Here is a 24,965-nt window from a genome sequence, read left to right on the forward strand (position 1 = left end):
ATGGAAATTTACTATTCTCTAAGTCAAAATGTGGGGAAAATGAATTATCCGGTGAAAATTTCCCAAAAGATCGTTTTATTATAGACTTTTACGGAATAAAGAGTACGGAGAATTTCTGTTTATTTAAACGATACTTTGTGTCTTTTAATCGAGTCGCGGGTAGAAAATAAGATGGATTCGGCTTTGTTTTTTCAAACAACATTTTTGACATTCGTTATTATATTCTTCGGGGGTAAGAATCGACGGAAAGGCGTAAAGACGGACAAATTGCGGACGGTGGGAGGGCGTAACGAGGGACGGAAGAAATTGCGGCGGTCCAGCCGTTTCGCATACGCGCGTTGTCTTTTATTATTTATAAACATCGATCCCGGAATTATACAAATACTGAATTATTAATCGTCGGTAATGAATTTTTCCCATTTCTATTTCGTTTTCCTCCCTTTTTCACCCGCCACTCGTTGCGGAANGCGGACCGGAATTCCCGAACAATCCAAGAAAATTTTGCGGCGGTCCAGCCGTTTCGCATACGCGCGTTGTCTTTTATTATTTATAAACATCGATCCCGGAATTATACAAATACTGAATTATTAATCGTCGGTAATGAATTTTTCCCATTTCTATTTCGTTTTCCTCCCTTTTTCACCCGCCACTCGTTGCGGAAATGTTACGCGTATCGACTTTTTGTCGTAAATAATCGAATTGTAAAATTAGGCGAAAAGGAGGACTTTTATAATCCGACGCCTACCGAATTCAAAAATACGCTTCTGCCTTTAATCCGCTGGAAATATTAGCGCCCCAAGTAGAGCGTGACGGTCGGACGACTGCCGGACAAAATTATCGATTTTAACGAGTTTAAATTGCACTTGCGAAAGCGCATTATTCTTATATCGGTGATTTAGAAGAAAAGCAAAAACGATAATTTATAGGATAGGATTCATTCCGCGTTACCGGCGGTATTTACTCTCCACCCAGAACGGTCGTCGATTAATCCGCCTGCAAACGTTACATGTTTTTGGAAAATACCTTCCGAAAGTAAGATTCCGTCGACGGAAACTTCCGAATTAACGAAACGACGAGCCGCCGAGCGGAGCGAAAATTTACATCTCGGAGATTTCTTCCCCTCTCCGCCCCCGCCGCTACTTTAAAAAATATTACCGGGATCCGTTATCGGGGCCGACACTTTTTCCGGCCCTTAAAACGTGGCGAAGCAGAAACAGAACATTTCGCTTAAAGTTTCTTTCCCATATAAAAATTTATTAAATTCTAAGGAGAGGCGCCGTACAGTACATTAGAAGACCAAGAGGAGCGAATTAAAGATCGGAGTAGAGACGGATTTTCCAGGATTGATGCTGCAGCCAGTCCTGAACCGGTTGGAAGTTGTTCTGTCTGGACTTCAACACTTTCTCCAAATTCGCGTACAGAACGGGTTCTCTCTCCCTCAGCGATTGGTTGCGATTGTCGAAGACGTTCTCCAGCTGCCAATAATCAACTTTATAAGTCACTCGCTAATCGATTATTTCGGTTTATTTTCTGAAAAATTATTCGATTCCGAGACGAAAATATTACTCGGAACGTTTCATTCCTGGATGCGGTCCGAAGATTTTGCATTCGTTCCTTAACCTCCGACCCAAATACGCGATAGAAACGGCAACTTCCCGGCCTAATTCGTTTAACGTTTAACCGTTTTATTTGTAAATTAATCGAAAAATTCAAACGAACTCCATTACCTATAATTACGTAATGNTGGATGCGGTCCGAAGATTTTGCATTCGTTCCTTAACCTCCGACCCAAATACGCGATAGAAACGGCAACTTCCCGGCCTAATTCGTTTAACGTTTAACCGTTTTATTTGTAAATTAATCGAAAAATTCAAACGAACTCCATTACCTATAATTACGTAATGTAAAAAAGTATTTCGAGTTTTACTTACGATATTAGTAAGAGGTCGTCTCGCCTTTCGTTATTACTTTAGTATGGCGCTGGGCCCATTCGAACTCGGTACGGAAGTTAAAATATATTTTAATAAACGTTAAACTAAAATATATTTAGACGAGTAATTAGACGTTCGGAGAATTTCCGATCGACGGAATTAAACGGTAAAAGTCTATTTAGCCCAGGGGTGGCCAAACTTTTTTAACCGTCGACCCCCAACAACTTTCCAACACCTCACATTGAAAGTTTTATTACGAGTGCGAGTGTGTGAGGAAAAAATAAAACGTAGTGATTTCTGTACGAGCAAAAAAAAAGTTTCTGACCTCTTTGCCGCATCGACACCCCCAATGATGTCACATCGACCCCTGGAGGTCGATATCGACCACTTTGGCCACCCCTGATTTAGCCAATAATTTAAAACGATTATACTTCGGGTTAGCTCGGCGGACGAAAGAAAAATACTTTTAAAAGTGTCGTTACTATTGTACTTTTTGTCGGTTTTCGTCGCGCGTACAGTAATTAAAATAAATATTCTACCCGCGGCATCATTTTATTTATGTTTAATTTTTCCCTCTGGAAATTTTCGAAACGTCGATCGTCGTATAAGGTTAACGAAGGCAAAAAATTGATTATTTTATATTATCTCGGATGAACTATCGATACAATTGTACGGAAGTTCCTATTTTAATCGGGCATCCAAAATATGTCAAAAAATATGCGCCCTACGAAGAAAAATGTTCCGTATCGAGAGGCGTAGGAGACGACCCTCTGGGATTCCTCCTAGATGGCGTTACTACTGTATTTTCGAGCGGAAACCCATTTTTTTATTACCCGTTCGAATCGTACGGAAAAAATATTTTTATTTAGATTTGGGTCCGAGTTAAGCGCCTCGGTATTTTTCACTCGGACGATTCTGCGGTGTAACCTATACCCCGACGGACCCCGGCTCCCGTGTATCTACGTGTTAATAATAATAACGCGACCCCTGCGCGTAATTTTCCGATCACCCGGAATACGACGTAGCGCGGCAGTTATAAACAAAATTGAAATGTTCTAGGAATAAAATTTATTTTTAAGATACGCTGGGTGCAAAATGATTTCCGTAAGAATTAAGCTTCGGGTGTTTTTCTGCGCTCGTAGCTTGATAGAATTAAGCTTACGGCGGCGTAGACGCGAAATTCGATATTACGACAAAAATGATATAAATTGAGATTAAGAGGAGCGCCGTTGGAGTGGCTAACTGCTTATCTATCTAATAGAAACTACCATTTGGTGGTAAATAACGTATCTAAATTCTTCCAGACTAACAAAGGAGGTCCGCGCGGATTAGTATTAGGATCTTTACTTTTAACATTTAAATAAACGACGTATTAAAGGTTATTCCCGAAAAGAACGTCGTAATATACGCGGACGACACGTAATAACCTACGCGGACCGGAATTCCCGAACAATCCAAGAAAATTAAACTATGTTAACCAAAATAGGTATCTGTACGGTTCTCCGTAACTTAAGTATAAACGAGAACGAAACAAAATACATCTGCCCGGCAAATAGACATAAACTAGTAGATTTAGACCGAATAGAAGTAAGAATTAATAACGTACGCATCCAAAGGGTGAATAGCGTAAAATATCTAGTAATCGAAATAAATGAAAATCTCCGACGGCGCCATCGTATAATTACCGCGGCATTGGGCCCGTCTAAGTTTACTGGAAAACTTAAAAATATAAAGATATACCTAAACTTTGAGACGGTGTCGCGCTTATATCATATACGTACCGTACGGAGCCTGAATTAAGATACGGCATTTCTATACGGGCTACAATTTCGGACCGGCTTCGAGTCACGCAAAACGATCTCGTCGGAGCATTACGCAATCTACTTTATAATGCTACCGTCACTTTACATTACAGCCGGTCCAAGTACGAGCATTATATAAACAACAAGTTCTTCTAAATAGTTTTAAGTTAATTAAATTTTGCCAGAAAAAATCTTTCATTGGTAACCCGCTAAAAAATAATACCGACCTTCTAAATAACTACGGATGGAAAAATAAGCCGCTACCGCCAACGTCCGAACTACGTCGATTTATCGAGTGACATATAGGCTAATCGGAACGCTCCGAGAATAAAACGTTTGAAAATCTACAAACGATATAAAGTTTGAATTACGTTTAATTTTGTATGTCGATTGTTTTATTTTATTTCTACTTACATGTTTGCATTTTGTTTAGACATTCGAAAAAGGCCGCAGTGGCGTAAAACAATTTTATTTTTGCTAACAGCTTCAATTACGAACTCGTTATTCGTTATTTCCGGTGGGCCATAACCATTGGCTAGTCTATCGACCGAGAACAAACGTTGGATAAACGTTATAAATTGTTCTTTTATCGTAATTAATTGTTTAACCATTGCCGAAGACGACGATTTTCGTTTTTATTTAATCAGGGCTGTGGAGTCGCGTAAAAATCTACCGACTCCGACTCCGACTCCGACCGAGGGAGGACTCGTTACCGAAAGAGACCCGGAAATTCTCGTGTCATCACGTGACCTCAGAATAAAAGATTCAATAAATTGAGTTCTAAAAAAGATAGAACATAGAAACTTGTTATTCAAACGATAAAGACTCCTCTAAGTAATATATAAATATGTATTCGATAATTTTTACTTTTCCGGCTGTTATACAGAAGGAAAGTGTAGCGCTCGGTCAAAAAATGACCCTTTCCAAATTTTTACATTTTTGGACTCGGGACACCTCGAAATTTCCAGATACGCAAAAGATTTGAGTTTTTTTTTTTTCTATATGTGTGGATGTTAGACTGTGTGGGGGGCATAATTTTGTTTACCCTGTTTGAAGCCTAAAAATTTCTGTGGGTAGAGTGTTCGGAATCGGAGTCAGATGAGGACACAGGAGTTACTTATTAAGCGTCAAAGTGGTTGAACTAAATCGTGTCCCCGTATACATTCTAACATCTTAGGCGAGAATATCTTAACGGGTTTTACTGTACTATTATAAAATGACAAAAAAGCTTACTTTGAGGGTAGAGAGGAGTTTTATTTCTTTTTTAATTTTGAACGCTAATAACGAGTAAAATATTTCATTAAGAGATATGACACGTGAAACCTTTTATGTCTTCACTCTGTCGACCTTTAATTAAGAACCAAAATTTAATAGTAGACTATTAATGCCCCTTTATGCCACAGTGCCACATTTCGTTTCTTAAACTTTACTCGTTCTGAAATATTGTTTAATATCTCGGAACAGAAAATAAAGAAATTAAACAAATTAGACTTTAACACACACGCGCGTGCGAATTTTTTCCCTTTATTGACTTTTTTGTGGGGTTCGGGAGATCTTCAAACGTGTAGATTTGCAAAAAAAAAATGAAAACCTGGAGGGTCAAATTTGACCCGATTCCAATACTTTTCCGTTTTATATACATAACAAGTTGGTAAGTAAAAAGGAGTCGGAGTCGGCGAATTTCTTGACGACTCCGACTCCGACTCCACAGCCCTGTATTTAATAAAAGTCGACGTTACGGGGTTACTATTTTTAGCCGAAATCTGCATTGTTTCGTGTTGTAACTAATAGAATATACGGTCCCGTATATAAAAACTGTTTAGCGAAGACCGGAGAAATGGTCGATGCTTAAGCTTTCCACCTACATTAATTGAGCTAGTAAATATTTTTCCATCGAGGCTCTTATCTACCTTTAAGGCCCTTTCGGTCGCCCCGAAAAGAAATATCCCTAGACTTTTTTTATGTTTAAAAATGAAATATGTTCATACATTTTTATACATACGCCGTTGTTCGGCATTATATTTACGCGCGGGGTCATCACCAACGGCGTTCGCCATTACCCGGGACGGTTTACGTCGCTTTTATCGAGTTAAGCCGGAGTCACACACAGAAAAACACCACCGAAAATGTAAACCGAAAGCCAAAACCAGAAAAATTTTTCGTCCGTCGCCGGTAAAATTTCTGGAAAATCAACCGGAGAGGTGCCGGGTGGAAAATTTTTTCTGGTCACGTAAAATGTAGACGTCGACCAATCGGATCCCCGGGAGCGACGGCGCGTTTAAACGTCACCGAGGTGGCCGCCGCGCCGCCCGGGGCCGAAAACGAGAAACCGCGCCAGTTGCCCGGCTGCCATTTTGACACCTCCGCCGACGGTTACATCGCCGCTAGTAATACGAACCGACCCTCCAGATGGCGAAGAAGTTTATTTTTTTTTATTCCGTTTTTCTTTTCTTTTACGATTTTACGGGCGAAACACGGAATTCACACCGAACGGAAAATTGCCATTACGGTTAGGTGAGCGTTTTTCCCCGTAAAGCCGGAGTCACCCACGGAGCCGTTCCGCGCTCGGTTCGGAACGGCTCCGATGGGTGCAAACATCGCAATTATACCATAGTTTATTCCGGCCACGGCTCCCGTTTATTGCGAAACGTAATATAAACATTACATTTTAAGTTACGTATCGACAATGGTCACGTTTTACTCTTCGTAGCAGCATTTACCGAAAAGATTTCGGGAGAAAAATCTGCGCTCGAAAAATAAAAAGATCTTGGCAGTTATTCGGTCAAAGATTTAACCAACGACGCTCCGCCAGGAAAGAACAGTTTTGAACGTTAGGCAGAATAGAAACGACGGGTCGACAATTAAAGAGAAGTTTTTAGTAAACCCAAGAGAAACTAGTACGGCGGTTTCGATAACGTTATCTCTAATTTTAGCTGGATTATTTCGTTCCCAGCCACGCGCTAGGTTTCCTCCGATATTCATTTTAATACCCCCATGTATAAAAATACACAATACGAGTTCTTGATAACGTAATAAACGATGTCGTACGTACAATATAAAGAATACGATAAAGATTAGTTGACGGAACTTCATTTTTCTCAGGTAATTTATGAAAAAACTCGGAGGCGAGCCGTCGTACGCTTTTTCTAGCGTTTTGCCGGTAGGTAGCGAAACAAAGGAACTAAGGTTAGAAATAATGTGGTCGAAGCAAAGATTATTTTCTTTAATCGGCGAAATTCGTCAAAATTCTGTAGTAATTAGTTAAAACTATTTCCGTTATTGCGCGTGGTTGGCAATTGACGGAATTGATTGCGGCGTACTTTTGAAACGCGTGTTTTTCGTGTAAATGGAGCGACGGGGGTAAACGTAAAAGAAAATTATGAAAATACGTTACTCTCCCGGACGGAACGGACGGAAATGTCGTTCTTACGAAGAAAGCGTTAAAAAGCGCAAAATGCGGATGGGTGGCCGCAGTTTAATTCCCAATAGGATGGAAACGCTGTAATCTAGCGCTACCCGACATCGTTTATTAGGCTACATTCGACCGCGTAGTAAATTCAAAATGTCCCGGTCCACATTACCTCCACGCTCGCCATTTCCCCCACCCTCCCCTATACGAGTACGCGGAAGATTGGCGCCCATCGACCGTTAAGCATTTAGATTTAAACGGGATTTATCCGTTAAATCTATTATAATAAACGTTTACTTCTCTGTATCGTGCGAGGAAAACGTTAACGTCGCCCGCATCGCCCAGTCTCGAGCCGAACCACGCGTTCGAGCTTCTGCCGAAATTTTAACACCTTTCACTTACGCGCGGTCGGGTATGTCGCGCAACCCGCAATCATTTACGAAAAATCGCGGTTTAAAGTTTTTCGCGCGCGTTATAGGTCGAGTTCGATCAACGAATCGAACTCGACGTAGACGAGAAAGCGCGGGCCGGAAAAATCCACACGTCCCGCTTTTTTTCACAATTTTTTCCGAATTGCGCAACTCGGTGAAATATTAGACCGCGCGTTTGGCCCAAAAATGCTATTTTGTAATTATTAAAAAATCACTGGCATACTTTTAAACCAGAAACTGCGGACGGTAATCGATACTTTTCCTACGGCGCCGACTTCGCTCGTTGGCACCCGTTACGTCACGAAAATTTAGACCGTACTAAACGTATTAAGATTTGGGCTAGGTCCGGGACGTCGAAGCTCGGGTGTCCCTCGGTAAGACAGAGAACCCAGCCGGGCCATGCCGAATGAAACCGAGTTTCGCCCAGTCGGTAAAAATTTCCTTACGGGACAAAGGCCTCGTTCCCTATCGTTTACCGTAGATATCGGTAACGGATTTAACGGGTTTACTTGTTCCAACGATTTATAAATAAGAGAAATCTGTGGAAAGAAAAAAATCGTTTCTTACCTCTTGCAATTCTTTGATGTTTTGCATGGAATTAAATATGGTCGTAACCGTGGAATTATAATATCTAAAGTAAAAAAATAACCTTTATAACTTCTGGTCTTCCCAGTCGACGGCTTTTCTTGGGTAAAACGGGTGAAATAACTTACTTATTTACGATCGTCTCCCAGTTATTGTCGACGAAATCGAACAAACAAGTCCAGGCTATTTCGTTCTCCAAAATACTTCTGAACAACCCCAGTACGTCTTCGGAATCGAACCCGGATTTCAAGAGCGATTCTAAGTATCTACGATTCGAAATATCGACGTTAGCCCACTTTCCGAGTGGGAAAAGAAAATCGTAAGGTGGGAAATCGACCTGTTAATTTGCGAGACGTTGGTGGAGCACCCCAGAGCGTAGGTCAGCTCGTTNAACTAAAGTCTATTAAAGTTTGCTTATTCGACTCGAATCGTAAGGTGCGAAATCGACCTGTTAATTTGCGAGACGTTGGTGGAGCACCCCAGAGCGTAGGTCAGCTCGTTGTTCTTCTCGTATTCCGACAGAAGTTGCACCACGTTGTTCCAATCGGACGAGTCTCCGCGACGAACGGCGGTGCAAAACACGGTCCGAACCACCAGCGAAGACGATCTGTTACGAATTATATTCGAAAAAATAAACTAACTGGGCAAAATAATGCGAAATATCGAGCTATTGTACTTATTAAAGTGCTCTTCTTTCGCCATCCAAGATCTGTACTTCTCGGCCGCCCTTTCCAAACAGGGAAGATACTCGTAACTGCAAGTTCTATAAATCAGTTTTCTCCTCAAGAATCTAACGGCGAGAGACGAGGAATTTAGTTCGGATCGGTACCGTTGCCGCAAATCGACGGAGACACTTACTTAATTTCGTAACTGTCGTCCTTTCTTTCTTCCCAACCCAAATACTCGTAAACGGAACCCAAGATGAAATGCACGTAATTCTGACGACGAGGAAAACGTTAAGAAGATTAAGAATACGTTTTGCCAATATAAAAGCCCGCTTACCTTCCAGGCGTTAAACAATTTGTTATGTCGCACCATCTCGTGCACGTCGGACAGAGGTAAGTAGAAAAGAGCTTCCAGCACTTTGTGATCTTCTTCTTTCCTTAGGAAAAGGGACATTTCCAAAAGCGTGTCGTAATTTAACAGCTTGTCGCTACGGATATAAGCAATTTTATATAAATATCCACCCGACGACCAATTTTTCTCGACACGACGTATAAATTACGTACTTACCGCACGAAATAGCTTACGTCCCTTAGTAGTTGCCTGCGATTGACGACGGGAATAACCTGCAAACATTAAAATAACGGGCGTCAGATACGAATCCGACGTAGCAAAAGGACACAAAGATTTCGGAAAAGTAAATTTCTCACCCGATGATCCTTCTGAAGTTGCGCACTCAACAGTTTCCAGTTTTGCAGGTCGTAATTTACGTGATAATAACCCACTTGTCGAATATTGATTAAAATCCAATGTTCGCTCCCGGGCAGATTAAATAACGTTCCTAATGCAATTACCAGAGTAAATTACGCGACTTTTCTCGCCATTTACAAAAACAAATTCAAGTATTTTTAATACAAGTCAGAAAATATCGTTTATTACCTTCAATAATCGAGATTATGTCGGAGTTTACGGTCGCCGATTAATCGAATACGCAGTTTGAATATTGTTACGAACGTTCGCCGCTATTAACAATAATTCGAAATTGGCAAACATTCGATAAACTAAGTACAGTACGTAAGAATCTCCCCCACCTTGGAAAAAGCGAATAAATGAAGAATGACGCCGAGTCTCGGTCATAATATGTAAATCGGGAAGAATCGACAGAAACATCCGTTACAATATTTAATAATAGATTAAAGGTTAATCGAATATTAATTTAGTGCTACGTAAACGATTGGCGATAAACATATAAATAAATTATAACGTATTTACGGTTACACTCTCGGAATTTTAATAAAAACTCTTTTATAATTTTGAAGCGAATAAATACTTATAACGTTCAGAAGACGGACAAATTATCTGAGGTAAATCTTATTTAATTTTACATAAATTCAGAATAAAACACCCAAAGAAGTACCGGTGTTTATTCGAAAACTCGCGAAAACGTTTATCGTGTTTACGTCCCAATTACTTTTCAGTAAAAAAATCAAGCGGAGGTGTAATTTTGAATAAGTTCGTAACGAACGAACAAAGGAATCTTTGGAAGCGATTTCTTCGTTCATTTCTAGGAGTTTCCTTTCTTTTCCAATACACAATAGAGCGAGGTTTTTTCACCGTTTTCTCAACGCCCATCGGTAAAATTAATGAATCATTTTACGTGGACCGAGACATTGGACATATAATATTAGACAGTAACTAAATCGTGTTTAATATTATACGTCTAATCTTCCGAGTACCCGAATACATTCCCTATATAGGCTAAAACCTCGTCACAATATCGGGCTGCAATTTTTAACCATATTTTAAATTTATTTCGTTTAAAATATATGTTCTCCGCCTCAAATTAGTACTGTAGTCTTACCCCCGTACGTCACACTTTCCTTTAACAATAGAGTCGTGTCGGTCATCTATCTTATACGTTTCGAGAGAAAATTTTTGAATTTAAACAATGTGACTTTCGGTCTGCGTGGGAAATTCGTATATAGTTAATAGGGGGTCTCCCGCCTCTAAGTTTTTCGTACGTGGTCTCGGACTTCATCTATCTAACTCCGTTCTCGAGATTAAGGTAAGACGGGCGGACGACAGTGAGAATTTATAGGTCTACAATTTTAGAAATTGCAGCCCAATGAAAGCCGTTGTTGAATATTTCAGTTTGGTATTTAGTGATTGTATTCGTTCTCGTCTGGATGCTACAAACCCTTTTAATTATAGCCGTAATTGATAGAAAAACCGTTTAGTTTAATGTATCGAGAGGTACCGTTCGAGTAACTCGATTACTATTTAAATGTTATCCGTAATCGACTGAAACAGCTTCGGTACGGTCAAATATTTTTCTACGGATCGGAGATTGAAGAACGCCGCGTAGACTGCGATTTCGTCGGCGCGGAAACGATGGCAACGTTTTACTTCGGTGGGTCGCGACTTTTAAATTTGGTTATTGGAATGACGCCCGGCAACGATTATAGAATAACGAAAGGAAGAAGTTAACTGGATGAAAGGATAAAGAACTAGTGGAAAGGTATACTTCTACTCTAAAAGATGGACATTTGTCGCCCATCGCTTTATCGTTTGTCCCAATAACATTTGGCGATACGAAAGGTAAAACGAAAACAGTTTCGTGTATTTTAATCGATTCCGAGAAGGATTGGAAGAATCGCCTTATTTATTGGGAAATTATACTTTACCTTTGATGGTGCCCAACCATTTCCTAACTTTAGGAGTCCAATCCGGATTTCTTCCGTCCGTGTAGGTCAGGGGAATCTTCCACACGCTGAGAAAGAAATTTTCGTTTTTACGCTTTGTACGGAATTCTGTTCTAAGAAAATAGTCGCGCCAATCGGGTAATGGCGAAAAGTACGAGTCGGCAATATTTGATTTTTGGTAAAAGATCTCCCCAGCCGTTATTACAACGCTAAAGTTTCGTTCTTTTACCGATAAAAATTGGCCATTCGAAATTAAATATACCAACCACGTAAACCGTTACTTACCTTTTCGTTTCGGATTATTCTCCTGAGTAATTGGCTACCGACGAAAATAATTCGTAGTTCGAACGACCGCAAAATATAGACAATTTGAGCCTTAAATTGAAAGTCGAGAGTTATATTTTATAAAAGTACGACCGAAAGAAGGGAAAATAATTCCGAGTGGGGAAATATTCGTCTGGCCAATGTAGAGTTTTGAGTTGGGAAGTAATGAGCGAAAAACGGACGGAAATTACTTCATAGTGTAAAGGAACAGTTACCTGAGGAAGTTCTTATCCTTGACGTGTTTGGTCAAACAAGAGGTTTGAGTGAGGAGTGCCCTTCCGTTGTCGTAGTCCCTGACCGCGGTCACCACCGGATATCCGCGATTGTGAGTCCAAGATTCCATAATGCGCCCAATGTGGATGGCTCTCTCTTTCGGTTGAGCCTGAATATTAAAATCCGAGGTAAATCCAAAGTCTTGCAATACAAGTGGCAGAAACTTATATTAAGCCAGTGTTCCTTCGCGCTTCCTCTTCGCTCCAAAAAATATCGAATTTTACCCAGAAAGAGAAAAAGCTTTACTTTTTTATTTTTTCAGTTTAGATCGAGAGTAGCTTCCCCGCCAACAACGAAAAGTCAACCTACTGTATTTAAAGTACGTAGAACGAAACTTGTTATCGGTTAGACGCTGGCCGTATAACAGACACCTGACTTTAAATAAAAAACTAAAGTCTATTAAAGTTTGCTTATTCGACTCGACTGCGAGTGAACGAAGATCCGAGTTATTTAAATAACGTATAATTACGTCGCTTTACCTCCGTACTACTAAATTTATTTGTTTTCAATTATTGCGCTATTATATTATCCGGCTAATCGTCGACGTCATCGACGGGATAAACTTTGCTAAGGACTTTAAGGCGCGGGGAAAGTAGTCTAACGCGATATTAAATGCAAACCCGTTTTAGAGTGTGGAGTAAACTAAATGGGGCTAATTCGATGGTTAACATTTGCGTATCGTCTTCCCCGGACGATGGTAAACTTGGCCAAGTACGAATAAATATAAAAATAAAGAAAGTAACAGAAGAGCCGTTATTGTTTCTAACACAAACGTTACTACCCGATCGTCCTTCTATTAATTCTCCAGTTTTCCCCCTGGGCGGAAACTATTTTGAAACCAAACCAAAGCGCGTATTAATCCGTAATGCGGGTAAAATTCAGTAAGAAGCCGTTGTTAATACGTTACAATCAAATTATTACTTTTTAAGAATAAATCGTCTACCGATTTACAGAAAGAAACCCGATTTGGATTTGGTTTTAACAAATCCCTGTATTTAAACCATTTATTTAAAATTACCAAATACATTACGATATTTTTATTTAAATAAGTTTTCCTTGGTTATTTAATATAAAAATAAGTTGTAAGAAATTTCTAAGATGCAGTCGACACCCCTATAACACGGTAGATACGTTCCGTTCTTTATGAAATTGATGTTCTAAGAGTCCTCGAATACATGAGCCAATCACAGCCCGGCACGTGTGCAGTTTAGGGACTACGGCTGTTTGAAAGGTTTTCTTTCATAAAATTAATCGATTCTAGACTAATTCGACTCGACATTTCCAAAACACGTATAATTTTTTGGGAATAATCCATATAAACTATGCTATAAACAAAAAATCGTAAGATTACTTACCGAGTGTGCACCGTTCGACTACGCCGTCGCTTAAGCTCGTTTTCGTCGTGGAGCTTGTCATCGAATGGCGCTGGCGTGCTTCCTGATAAATTATTTTTTTGCGAAAAATTCGCTGAACTTTGGAGACATCATTAATATAAATATAATTTTTATGGACGTTAAATAATACAGGTATACCTCGCCTTACGTCGGTAATTGGTTCCAGGAAAACGACGTAAGTCGAAAAACGACGTAAGTCGAATTTACCTGTCTCCGAATCTACTTATCACTAGGAAAGCATTTTAAATAATATATGGTTAATAAAAATCTATTTTAAGCTTACAAACAAATAAATTTTAGTTTTTAATATAGTACAAAAAAAATAATCTAAATTTACGAATGCGTGTACTGTAAATACAGTACATACTTGTATATATTTTAATATGATTTTATGTGCTTTAAACGTTTATCTAGTGATATTACGACTTCAATATTTGTGGCGGACAGACGTAAAGTCGAATAAAATGACTTAAACTTGATTTTTATTTTTCCATATACTTTTTTAACAAGCGACGTATAATCGGGAACGACGTAACTCGAAACCGACGTAAGTCGAGGTATGCCTGTAAATGGTTTTCAGTAAGTCCGCTGCTCGTTTAAACTCAACGGTTTGTACAATATCCGCTATTGGTCTCGATTCGACCAATCCTGTCGCGACACTAGTCGGCGATGACGTTTTACCGAATTATACGAGTTTTTTAGCGTGTTTGTACGAATACTGTCGCAATTTTCGCCGTGATATAGGAATCCGAACTATAGGAACCCGTGTTATAGGGGGTCAACTGTATTCGGAAATGCGCAACTAGATATTGTATACGGCGGCCGGATGGCTGAGCGGTCAAGGTGGCAGCCTACCGCTCTAGGGAACCCGGGTCGAAAAAACTCCAGGAATTTTTTGGGGGTGGTCCGTTCTGATATGTCGGGTCTCGTCCCTCATAATCCGGCAGCCCCATTGTGGGCCTGGACGAACCCATAATGGGCCTGCAAAAAAGGCCCTCTTAATGCCCACAGGACGGAAAGAGTTTAAAAAATATATATATATATATATATATATTTTTTTTTTTAAATAATTTTTTAAGATTCCCGTGTCATATCATTCGAATTAGTACGCGGGCAGCTTAAATGGCGCCCATCGAGTCCTAATCTACATTTCGATAATCGAGCGGCGAATGTCACGAAATACGCGCCACTTACTTAAAAGAATGTCATTAACCCGCGCCACCGTCTAAGGCTGTGTACACATTAGGCGTTTTGAAACGCGCGTTTTAAAGAACCAAGAGTTCCGCATAGATATACACACTCAAACGCGCGCTTGGCCAGAAGCGCGCGTTGATAGATTTTGGTTAGAACGCGCGTTTCGCGGGCGTCAGCCGCGCGCTTTGAGATACACGCGCTGCCACGTTGTTGTACATTCGATCGCGCGCTTTCGGGTAGAGTGGACGCGCGTTGGCCGAAATGGAGAACGATCGTTTCGATACCGATCTGTTTTTTGATGAAATCTAAAAGAGACCAGCCGTCGTCAAATGATTTTATAGATATTCTAAAAAAATTAAAAAACTTGGGTTCACACTGTCTTAGTTTTGGATACAACGTCAGAAGCATTCCACGCGTCAGTCTATCTCGTAATATCGGGTGCACCAAAAATTCTCTTTGCCTCCGCCGTCGTCTTTTATAGCGACGATGGAGGAGTCGCACGCGAGCAATTACTTTCGCGTCCATTTCCAAACTGAGTCGGCACGAACGGTCGTCGAACGCCGAGCTAACGCGCGGTGTGCACGCTGCTAACGCGCGTTTAACGCAACGCCCAACGCCTAATGCGTACTAGCCCTAAAACGTTTCCACAAAATGCGCGTTGTCGGCGTCCAGACCCTCGGACTTCACCGTTTACGTTTTTTTCGCAACGGGGACAAAGTTGTCAGTCTATTCGCGCGGTGAAAAACAACAAACGGCGCAAAGAAGCGTGACAGCGGTGGAATCTCCATCGCTTCGTGCTAGCTGCGCGCGTGAGAGGTTCTGGTACGTTCGTACCTGGCTGGTTTAACTCGTTGAAATCGCCTTAATGTTTTAAAAACGAGAACAGTTATAAAATAAAAATAATTACCGGCGATTATTATTGTTCTTTGGATGATGAGGCTAAAGTTCGATACAAAGAAAAGCTTAAGCGATTTGACGCGGAGTGGCCCCATCTCTTAGACGTCGAACTACGCGATCCCTTTAGCGGCGTAACCACAGAATGGTCCGAAATCACTCCTCTCGGCCATATCGTCTAAAGAACAATTATAATCACTGATAATTATTTATTCTTTATTTTATAACTGTTTTTGTTTTTAAAATATTAAGACGATTTCAACGCGTTAAACGAGCCAGGTACTGTACGAACGTACCAGAACCTTGCACGCGCGCAGCTAGCCTGGAGTAACCGAAATTTCACCGCTGCCGCGACGCTTCGCGCTTTGTTTGTTGTTTTACGCAGTTGAATGTATATACCTATAGCCTAAACGAAAAGACGCTTGGTAATTAATTAACACAATACGTATTTATGATATGTGTATTTATGCGCGACAGATATTTTCTGTTAATAGTTATAAACTTTTCAAATACCACGTCCTCGCCGGGAAGAAGAAATGCGTACGAATTTTGTGACGGATTAGGACAAAGGGTGGAAAATGCTAGTAGAACGACGACATTCCGAAGATTCTCAAAAATTGTTTTTCCACTGGAAATAATCTTTTTTCACTAAAATCATTAGGCGGGTTGTGGCGGACGATCGGGCGGCGAGTTACGGCTTATTTAAATATAGTATGCGCGCTTTAGTAGAGGCGCCGTACTAAATACGCTGTAATAAAACTTTTAACACCGAATGATAATGACGAGAATTTAACCTTTACGGACGCAAATTACGGGCAAACATACCGCCGAAAGACATAACTTTAGTCGGGAGTTAATTAAGTTACCACTCTTCTACGGTAGATCGGTGAATTTCGTGTCCGCTTTTTTTATTGGCCCATCTTTAAACTTAGCCCGGGGTTAGCGGGAAATACGAATAAATTAACGTACCGTAGACGCTTTACCGAAACGCCGATCCACGGTGTGTAAAAATTGGAGAAGAAAGGTGACGGGAGAGAGTTAGGTCTTAAGTCCTTGGAAAAGGACTTAAAATCGGCGACCCGGTATTTGAACGACACCTTTCCGACGGATGTTTTACCTAGTCGGGGAAAATTATTTTGTTAAGGCGTTCTTTATTACTTACTTGAGTAAAGTGTCTCCAGAGATCGTTTTCTTCCACGCTGTCGAAAGACTTCTCCTTCAAATAACTCTAAAAATACACGTCGAAGCAATTATCGAGCAGGAAACTTTGGGCTTGGGTTTTGCGAGCGGGCTCTTACCGACAAACCTCTCCAAAAGGTTTCGTTTCCCAGGACGTGATGGACCATTCTGGCGATCATGCCACCCTTCAAAGACACGCCATTTTTATTCCAAGGCCGATCCCAACTTAAGAAATATTTTTCTTACCTTTTTGTAAGTGAAAGAGTTAAAGAGTCGAAAGAGTTTCGGCGTCCGATCGACCTTTTGAGAAACCGCGATGGAATGATCGGAGCAATCGTAAGCCACGATGTTTTCCACGCTTCGAACCAATCCGTCCACCTGAAAAGTTTGCTAGCGACGTCCGGAAAACGTGTTTCTTAAAGAAACGGCGGTGTTTCTAAGAAGCGCTACTTACCATATTCCACCCGGGTAGAACGGCGTCGACGGCGATACTCTCCAAGTAGGTGGCCAGACCTTCGCTTAACCAAATGTCTTGCCACCATTTGGGTGTCACTAGATTTCCGAACCACTAAAAAATTTCTCGACCAATAAAAATGCCAAACTCCTACTTAAAGACAAAGGAAACTTTCTTACTTGGTGACTAATTTCGTGAGCGATAATCCGAGAAGTAAACTGCTTTTCGGAATCGGTGTTAATCTCGGGATCGTAAAGAAGATTGGCGTCGTGATAAACGATCAGGCCCCAATTCTCCATGGCGCTGCTTTTGTGTTCCGGCACGGAAATCATATCTGGTAATAAAATATACACGGTATACGTATGCCTGGGTTATTGTGGCAGGAAGGAGGAGATCCTCGGCTACCTAATTTAGGAAGAGAGTAAGGCACTTGCAGAATATTTTCGAAGAATTTAATAAATTTCGGCGTCAACTCGAAAGCAAACTGCGTCCTATTTAGATTGTTTCTGGTGGTCCAGATGGCAAACTGAAAATACAGAAAGTCGCTCAGAAATTTCGTACAACGGCAAACCGCCGAGCGGAAATGCTTACTTTATCGTCCCCGTTTCTGTAAAAATTTCCCACGAATATGGCCACCAAATAAGTCGACATTTTTACCGACGTTTGATAAACGTCGGCCACCCAATCTTCGTCTCTGCATTCAAAAAATTGCCGAGTCAAAAAATAAAACGGGAGCAGAAGTGTATTATAAAAAAGAGGAGATAAGCCAGCCGATTCCCACGACATATTAGAGAAACACCAGCTCAAAGTATCTAGTTACGCCGGAACATGTGGTGTCGCTCGACATTTCTTCTCCATTAGCCACTCCTTTTTTCCCCGGATTCGATTTAATTGCCTAATTTTTAATTATTAAGTCGTTTACCTGTCTTCCGATTTAAGTTTCGGCATGTTGGACAGCGACGTCATGTTTCTCCACCTGACGATGGTTACGTCGAAAGTAGCTTTCAGGGCAGGTTCGTCGAAACAAGGAAAACATCTTCGCGCGTCTACGGGTTCGAAATGAGTAACCGCTAAACTAGAACGAATAATACGTGTCGAATTACACATACGACTAAAGTCGGGCGTAATTATTCTATAAAGCTTGCCAGTTAAGGTAAATATTTGCCACTACGGCCAGTTCGGATGCCAGAAAAAATACAAATAATTACCACACGCGTTAAACAGTTCTTTCGGTAAAAGAAAGTGCGTAGGTTACTTACTACTCGGTGGCACCGTCTTCCTGGTAAGACGACCAGTAGAATCCGACTTTGGAATCGTTGAGGACACCCGAGAAACGAAAGAAAATTCTGTAGACGTTACCCACTCGAAGACTTCGATCCAGGTGAAGAATCAGGAACTGATTTTCCTCGTCTTCCTCCATCCATTCCACCGTCAGCGTGGAATTATCGTTCGAGTCCGTCACTCGAGTTTCGTCAACGGTCAAGTTGTTAGAATGGACGGTTACGTTTTTAGTGGGAAGCGCGCAGGTTACGGTGACCAGCGCGCTGCCCCGGAAAGTCAAATTGTGCGGAGCCAAGTACGGACGTATTTCCAGCACGTAGTTTTCGGGCACCAGAGTGGGGGGCAAACGGAAACCTCTGGGCGCTTTGGCCGACAAAAAGGGGAAGACCACGAAACCGAAAACCGCGGCGGCCACCAGCGCCACCAGAGCCAGCAGAGAAACGACCAGAAGGGTCACCCAGTGCCTCCTGGCGAAATTGGAAGGGCGGCAACACGCTCTTTTCTCCTCGGCTCCCTCTCCGTCGTCCGAACACCCGTCCATGTTTACCGCTCGAATCTCCTCTCCATCGGCGCACCGACCGAACCCGAAAAAACATTTCGGCCGCTCTTCCCATTGGCTGCGGCCGGTGACGTGGCCGACGCGTCGGATGGGGACGGAGAGACCTTGACTGCGTTAAGTGGCTTTCGTCCGTCCGGATTAGTTCTTTCCGTTGTGTCGCCCTTTCGACATCCACCTTCCGTTTTGCTGCGGTTACCGATCGTGTTTACGTTTCTGACGTCTGGAAAATATTTTGCCGTCACCAGGCAAAATATTTATTTTACATCCCGCTTTCTCCGTAATTTCCGTAAACAATATTAGAACGCCACTTACCTGCGCGCCCGGACCCACTCGGTTTATACGTGAAGTTTGAAATTTTTTAAATGGGGAAGGTAAGAAATAAATGACGGTCGATGGGAGGGAGAGGCCGGAAAGCGCCTCGGAAATAATCTAGACTCGATTTACGCCACTTACCCGGTCACTCCGGACGGGGAGGAAAGTATTCGGAGATCGTTCCGTAAAAATACTTAACTAACGCGTTTATTTCGACGCCTTCACCCCTTACAAATCCCAGTCTTCGTCACTATTTCCCCCGCGGAACAAACCGGGCTTTGTCTGGTATTAATTCGCTTTATAAAGTTAAATATGCTTNTAATGCGAAATATCGAGCTATTGTACTTATTAAAGTGCTCTTCTTTCGCCATCCAAGATCTGTACTTCTCGGCCGCCCTTTCCAAACAGGGAAGATACTCGTAACTGCAAGTTCTATAAATCAGTTCTCTCCTCAAGAATCTAACGGCGAGAGACGAGGAATTTAGTTCGGATCGGTACCGTTGCCGCAAATCGACGGAGACACTTACTTAATTTCGTAACTGTCGTCCTTTCTTTCTTCCCAACCCAAATACTCGTAAACGGAACCCAAGATGAAATGCACGTAATTCTGACGACGAGGAAAACGTTAAGAAGATTAAGAATACGTTTTGCCAATATAAAAGCCCGCTTACCTTCCAGGCGTTAAACAATTTGTTATGTCGCACCATCTCGTGCACGTCGGACAGAGGTAAGTAGAAAAGAGCTTCCAGCACTTTGTGATCTTCTTCTTTCCTTAGGAAAAGGGACATTTCCAAAAGCGTGTCGTAATTTAACAGCTCGTCGCTACGGATATAAGCAATTTTATATAAATATCCACCCGACGACCAATTTTTCTCGACACGACGTATAAATTACGTACTTACCGCACGAAATAGCTTACGTCCCTTAGTAGTTGCCTGCGATTGACGACGGGAATAACCTGCAAACATTAAAATAACGGGCGTCAGATACGAATCCGACGTAGCAAAAGGACACAAAGATTTCGGAAAAGTAAATTTCTCACCCGATGATCCTTCTGAAGTTGCGCACTCAACAGTTTCCAGTTTTGCAGGTCGTAATTTACGTGATAATAACCCACTTGTCGAATATTGATTAAAATCCAATGTTCGCTCCCGGGCAGATTAAATAACGTTCCTAATGCAATTACCAGAGTAAATTACGCGACTTTTCTCGCCATTTACAAAAACAAATTCAAGTATTTTTAATACAAGTCAGAAAATATCGTTTATTACCTTCAATAATCGAGATTATGTCGGAGTTTACGGTCGCCGATTAATCGAATACGCAGTTTGAATATTGTTACGAACGTTCGCCGCTATTAACAATAATTCGAAATTGGCAAACATTCGATAAACTAAGTACAGTACGTAAGAATCTCCCCCACCTTGGAAAAAGCGAATAAATGAAGAATGACGCCGAGTCTCGGTCATAATATGTAAATCGGGAAGAATCGACAGAAACATCCGTTACAATATTTAATAATAGATTAAAGGTTAATCGAATATTAATTTAGTGCTACGTAAACGATTGGCGATAAACATATAAATAAATTATAACGTATTTACGGTTACACTCTCGGAATTTTAATAAAAACTCTTTTATAATTTTGAAGCGAATAAATACTTATAACGTTCAGAAGACGGACAAATTATCTGAGGTAAATCTTATTTAATTTTACATAAATTCAGAATAAAACACCCAAAGAAGTACCGGTGTTTATTCGAAAACTCGCGAAAACGTTTATCGTGTTTACGTCCCAATTACTTTTCAGTAAAAAAATCAAGCGGAGGTGTAATTTTGAATAAGTTCGTAACGAACGAACAAAGGAATCTTTGGAAGCGATTTCTTCGTTCATTTCTAGGAGTTTCCTTTCTTTTCCAATACACAATAGAGCGAGGTTTTTTCACCGTTTTCTCAACGCCCATCGGTAAAATTAATGAATCATTTTACGTGGACCGAGACATTGGACATATAATATTAGACAGTAACTAAATCGTGTTTAATATTATACGTCTAATCTTCCGAGTACCCGAATACATTCCCTATATAGGCTAAAACCTCGTCACAATATCGGGCTGCAATTTTTAACCATATTTTAAATTTATTTCGTTTAAAATATATGTTCTCCGCCTCAAATTAGTACTGTAGTCTTACCCCCGTACGTCACACTTTCCTTTAACAATAGAGTCGTGTCGGTCATCTATCTTATACGTTTCGAGAGAAAATTTTTGAATTTAAACAATGTGACTTTCGGTCTGCGTGGGAAATTCGTATATAGTTAATAGGGGGTCTCCCGCCTCTAAGTTTTTCGTACGTGGTCTCGGACTTCATCTATCTAACTCCGTTCTCGAGATTAAGGTAAGACGGGCGGACGACAGTGAGAATTTATAGGTCTACAATTTTAGAAATTGCAGCCCAATGAAAGCCGTTGTTGAATATTTCAGTTTGGTATTTAGTGATTGTATTCGTTCTCGTCTGGATGCTACAAACCCTTTTAATTATAGCCGTAATTGATAGAAAAACCGTTTAGTTTAATGTATCGAGAGGTACCGTTCGAGTAACTCGATTACTATTTAAATGTTATCCGTAATCGACTGAAACAGCTTCGGTACGGTCAAATATTTTTCTACGGATCGGAGATTGAAGAACGCCGCGTAGACTGCGATTTCGTCGGCGCGGAAACGATGGCAACGTTTTACTTCGGTGGGTCGCGACTTTTAAATTTGGTTATTGGAATGACGCCCGGCAACGATTATAGAATAACGAAAGGAAGAAGTTAACTGGATGAAAGGATAAAGAACTAGTGGAAAGGTATACTTCTACTCTAAAAGATGGACATTTGTCGCCCATCGCTTTATCGTTTGTCCCAATAACATTTGGCGATACGAAAGGTAAAACGAAAACAGTTTCGTGTATTTTAATCGATTCCGAGAAGGATTGGAAGAATCGCCTTATTTATTGGGAAATTATACTTTACCTTTGATGGTGCCCAACCATTTCCTAACTTTAGGAGTCCAATCCGGATTTCTTCCGTCCGTGTAGGTCAGGGGAATCTTCCACACGCTGAGAAAGAAATTTTCGTTTTTACGCTTTGTACGGAATTCTGTTCTAAGAAAATAGTCGCGCCAATCGGGTAATGGCGAAAAGTACGAGTCGGCAATATTTGATTTTTGGTAAAAGATCTCCCCAGCCGTTATTACAACGCTAAAGTTTCGTTCTTTTACCGATAAAAATTGGCCATTCGAAATTAAATATACCAACCACGTAAACCGTTACTTACCTTTTCGTTTCGGATTATTCTCCTGAGTAATTGGCTACCGACGAAAATAATTCGTAGTTCGAACGACCGCAAAATATAGACAATTTGAGCCTTAAATTGAAAGTCGAGAGTTATATTTTATAAAAGTACGACCGAAAGAAGGGAAAATAATTCCGAGTGGGGAAATATTCGTCTGGCCAATGTAGAGTTTTGAGTTGGGAAGTAATGAGCGAAAAACGGACGGAAATTACTTCATAGTGTAAAGGAACAGTTACCTGAGGAAGTTCTTATCCTTGACGTGTTTGGTCAAACAAGAGGTTTGAGTGAGGAGTGCCCTTCCGTTGTCGTAGTCCCTGACCGCGGTCACCACCGGATATCCGCGATTGTGAGTCCAAGATTCCATAATGCGCCCGATGTGGATGGCTCTCTCTTTCGGTTGAGCCTGAATATTAAAATCCGAGGTAAATCCAAAGTCTTGCAATACAAGTGGCAGAAACTTATATTAAGCCAGTGTTCCTTCGCGCTTCCTCTTCGCTCCAAAAAATATCGAGTTTTACCCAGAAAGAGAAAAAGCTTTACTTTTTTATTTTTTCAGTTTAGACCGAGAGTAGCTTCCCCGCCAACAACGAAAAGTCAACCTACTGTATTTAAAGTACGTAGAACGAAACTTGTTATCGGTTAGACGCTGGCCGTATAACAGACACCTGACTTTAAATAAAAAACTAAAGTCTATTAAAGTTTGCTTATTCGACTCGACTGCGAGTGAACGAAGATCCGAGTTATTTAAATAACGTATAATTACGTCGCTTTACCTCCGTACTACTAAATTTATTTGTTTTCAATTATTGCGCTATTATATTATCCGGCTAATCGTCGACGTCATCGACGGGATAAACTTTGCTAAGGACTTTAAGGCGCGGGGAAAGTAGTCTAACGCGATATTAAATGCAAACCCGTTTTAGAGTGTGGAGTAAACTAAATGGGGCTAATTCGATGGTTAACATTTGCGTATCGTCTTCCCCGGACGATGGTAAACTTGGCCAAGTACGAATAAATATAAAAATAAAGAAAGTAACAGAAGAGCCGTTATTGTTTCTAACACAAACGTTACTACCCGATCGTCCTTCTATTAATTCTCCAGTTTTCCCCCTGGGCGGAAACTATTTTGAAACCAAACCAAAGCGCGTATTAATCCGTAATGCGGGTAAAATTCAGTAAGAAGCCGTTGTTAATACGTTACAATCAAATTATTACTTTTTAAGAATAAATCGTCTACCGATTTACAGAAAGAAACCCGATTTGGATTTGGTTTTAACAAATCCCTGTATTTAAACCATTTATTTAAAATTACCAAATACATTACGATATTTTTATTTAAATAAGTTTTCCTTGGTTATTTAATATAAAAATAAGTTGTAAGAAATTTCTAAGATGCAGTCGACACCCCTATAACACGGTAGATACGTTCCGTTCTTTATGAAATTGATGTTCTAAGAGTCCTCGAATACATGAGCCAATCACAGCCCGGCACGTGTGCAGTTTAGGGACTACGGCTGTTTGAAAGGTTTTCTTTCATAAAATTAATCGATTCTAGACTAATTCGACTCGACATTTCCAAAACACGTATAATTTTTTGGGAATAATCCATATAAACTATGCTATAAACAAAAAATCGTAAGATTACTTACCGAGTGTGCACCGTTCGACTACGCCGTCGCTTAAGCTCGTTTTCGTCGTGGAGCTTGTCATCGAATGGCGCTGGCGTGCTTCCTGATAAATTATTTTTTTGCGAAAAATTCGCTGAACTTTGGAGACATCATTAATATAAATATAATTTTTATGGACGTTAAATAATACAGGTATACCTCGCCTTACGTCGGTAATTGGTTCCAGCAAAACGACGTAAGTCGAATTTACCTGTCTCCGAATCTACTTATCACTAGGAAAGCATTTTAAATAATATATGGTTAATAAAAATCTATTTTAAGCTTACAAACAAATAAATTTTAGTTTTTAATATAGTACAAAAAAAGTAATCTAAATTTACGAATGCGTGTACTGTAAATACAGTACATACTTGTATATATTTTAATATGATTTTATGTGCTTTAAACGTTTATCTAGTGATATTACGACTTCAATATTTGTGGCGGACAGACGTAAAGTCGAATAAAATGACTTAAACTTGATTTTTATTTTTCCATATACTTTTTTAACAAGCGACGTATAATCGGGAACGACGTAACTCGAAACCGACGTAAGTCGAGGTATGCCTGTATT

At 40.6% G+C, this 24,965-nt stretch overlaps 2 protein-coding genes across 2 annotated transcripts in view; both read right to left on the bottom strand.

The window, feature by feature from the left end:
* Nucleotides 1-546: 546 nt before the first annotated feature.
* LOC111612437 (aminopeptidase N-like) lies at nucleotides 547-19,638 on the bottom strand. Its single transcript, XM_023353650.1, has 20 exons — nucleotides 18,495-19,638; nucleotides 18,158-18,310; nucleotides 17,827-17,929; nucleotides 17,641-17,761; nucleotides 17,415-17,569; nucleotides 17,236-17,349; nucleotides 17,028-17,159; nucleotides 16,901-16,966; nucleotides 16,765-16,830; nucleotides 12,063-12,229; nucleotides 11,506-11,591; nucleotides 9,532-9,662; nucleotides 9,392-9,447; nucleotides 9,161-9,311; nucleotides 9,017-9,096; nucleotides 8,835-8,948; nucleotides 8,607-8,765; nucleotides 8,287-8,424; nucleotides 8,141-8,204; nucleotides 547-1,475 (listed from the first exon to the last, which is right to left on the bottom strand). The coding sequence occupies exons 1-20, from the start codon at nucleotides 19,055-19,057 to the stop codon at nucleotides 1,311-1,313; spliced, it is 2,784 nt and encodes a 927-aa protein (XP_023209418.1). The 5' UTR covers nucleotides 19,058-19,638; the 3' UTR covers nucleotides 547-1,310.
* The window catches only part of LOC111612433 (thyrotropin-releasing hormone-degrading ectoenzyme-like), an 11,468-nt gene continuing 6,111 nt past the window's right edge, over nucleotides 19,609-24,965 (bottom strand). Inside the window, exons 10-16 of the mRNA XM_023353644.1 lie at nucleotides 22,961-23,127; nucleotides 22,404-22,489; nucleotides 20,430-20,560; nucleotides 20,290-20,345; nucleotides 20,059-20,209; nucleotides 19,915-19,994; nucleotides 19,609-19,846 (exon numbers count right to left, since the gene is read on the bottom strand). Of these exons, the coding sequence (XP_023209412.1) occupies nucleotides 19,609-19,846; nucleotides 19,915-19,994; nucleotides 20,059-20,209; nucleotides 20,290-20,345; nucleotides 20,430-20,560; nucleotides 22,404-22,489; nucleotides 22,961-23,127 (909 nt within the window). The remainder of the gene's footprint in view (nucleotides 19,847-19,914; nucleotides 19,995-20,058; nucleotides 20,210-20,289; nucleotides 20,346-20,429; nucleotides 20,561-22,403; nucleotides 22,490-22,960; nucleotides 23,128-24,965) is intronic.

Source organism: Centruroides sculpturatus, unplaced genomic scaffold (genome assembly GCF_000671375.1).
Source record: "Centruroides sculpturatus isolate CEXI.00-Female unplaced genomic scaffold, Cexi_2.0 scaffold1743, whole genome shotgun sequence".
Lineage (NCBI taxonomy): Eukaryota > Metazoa > Arthropoda > Arachnida > Scorpiones > Buthidae > Centruroides > Centruroides sculpturatus.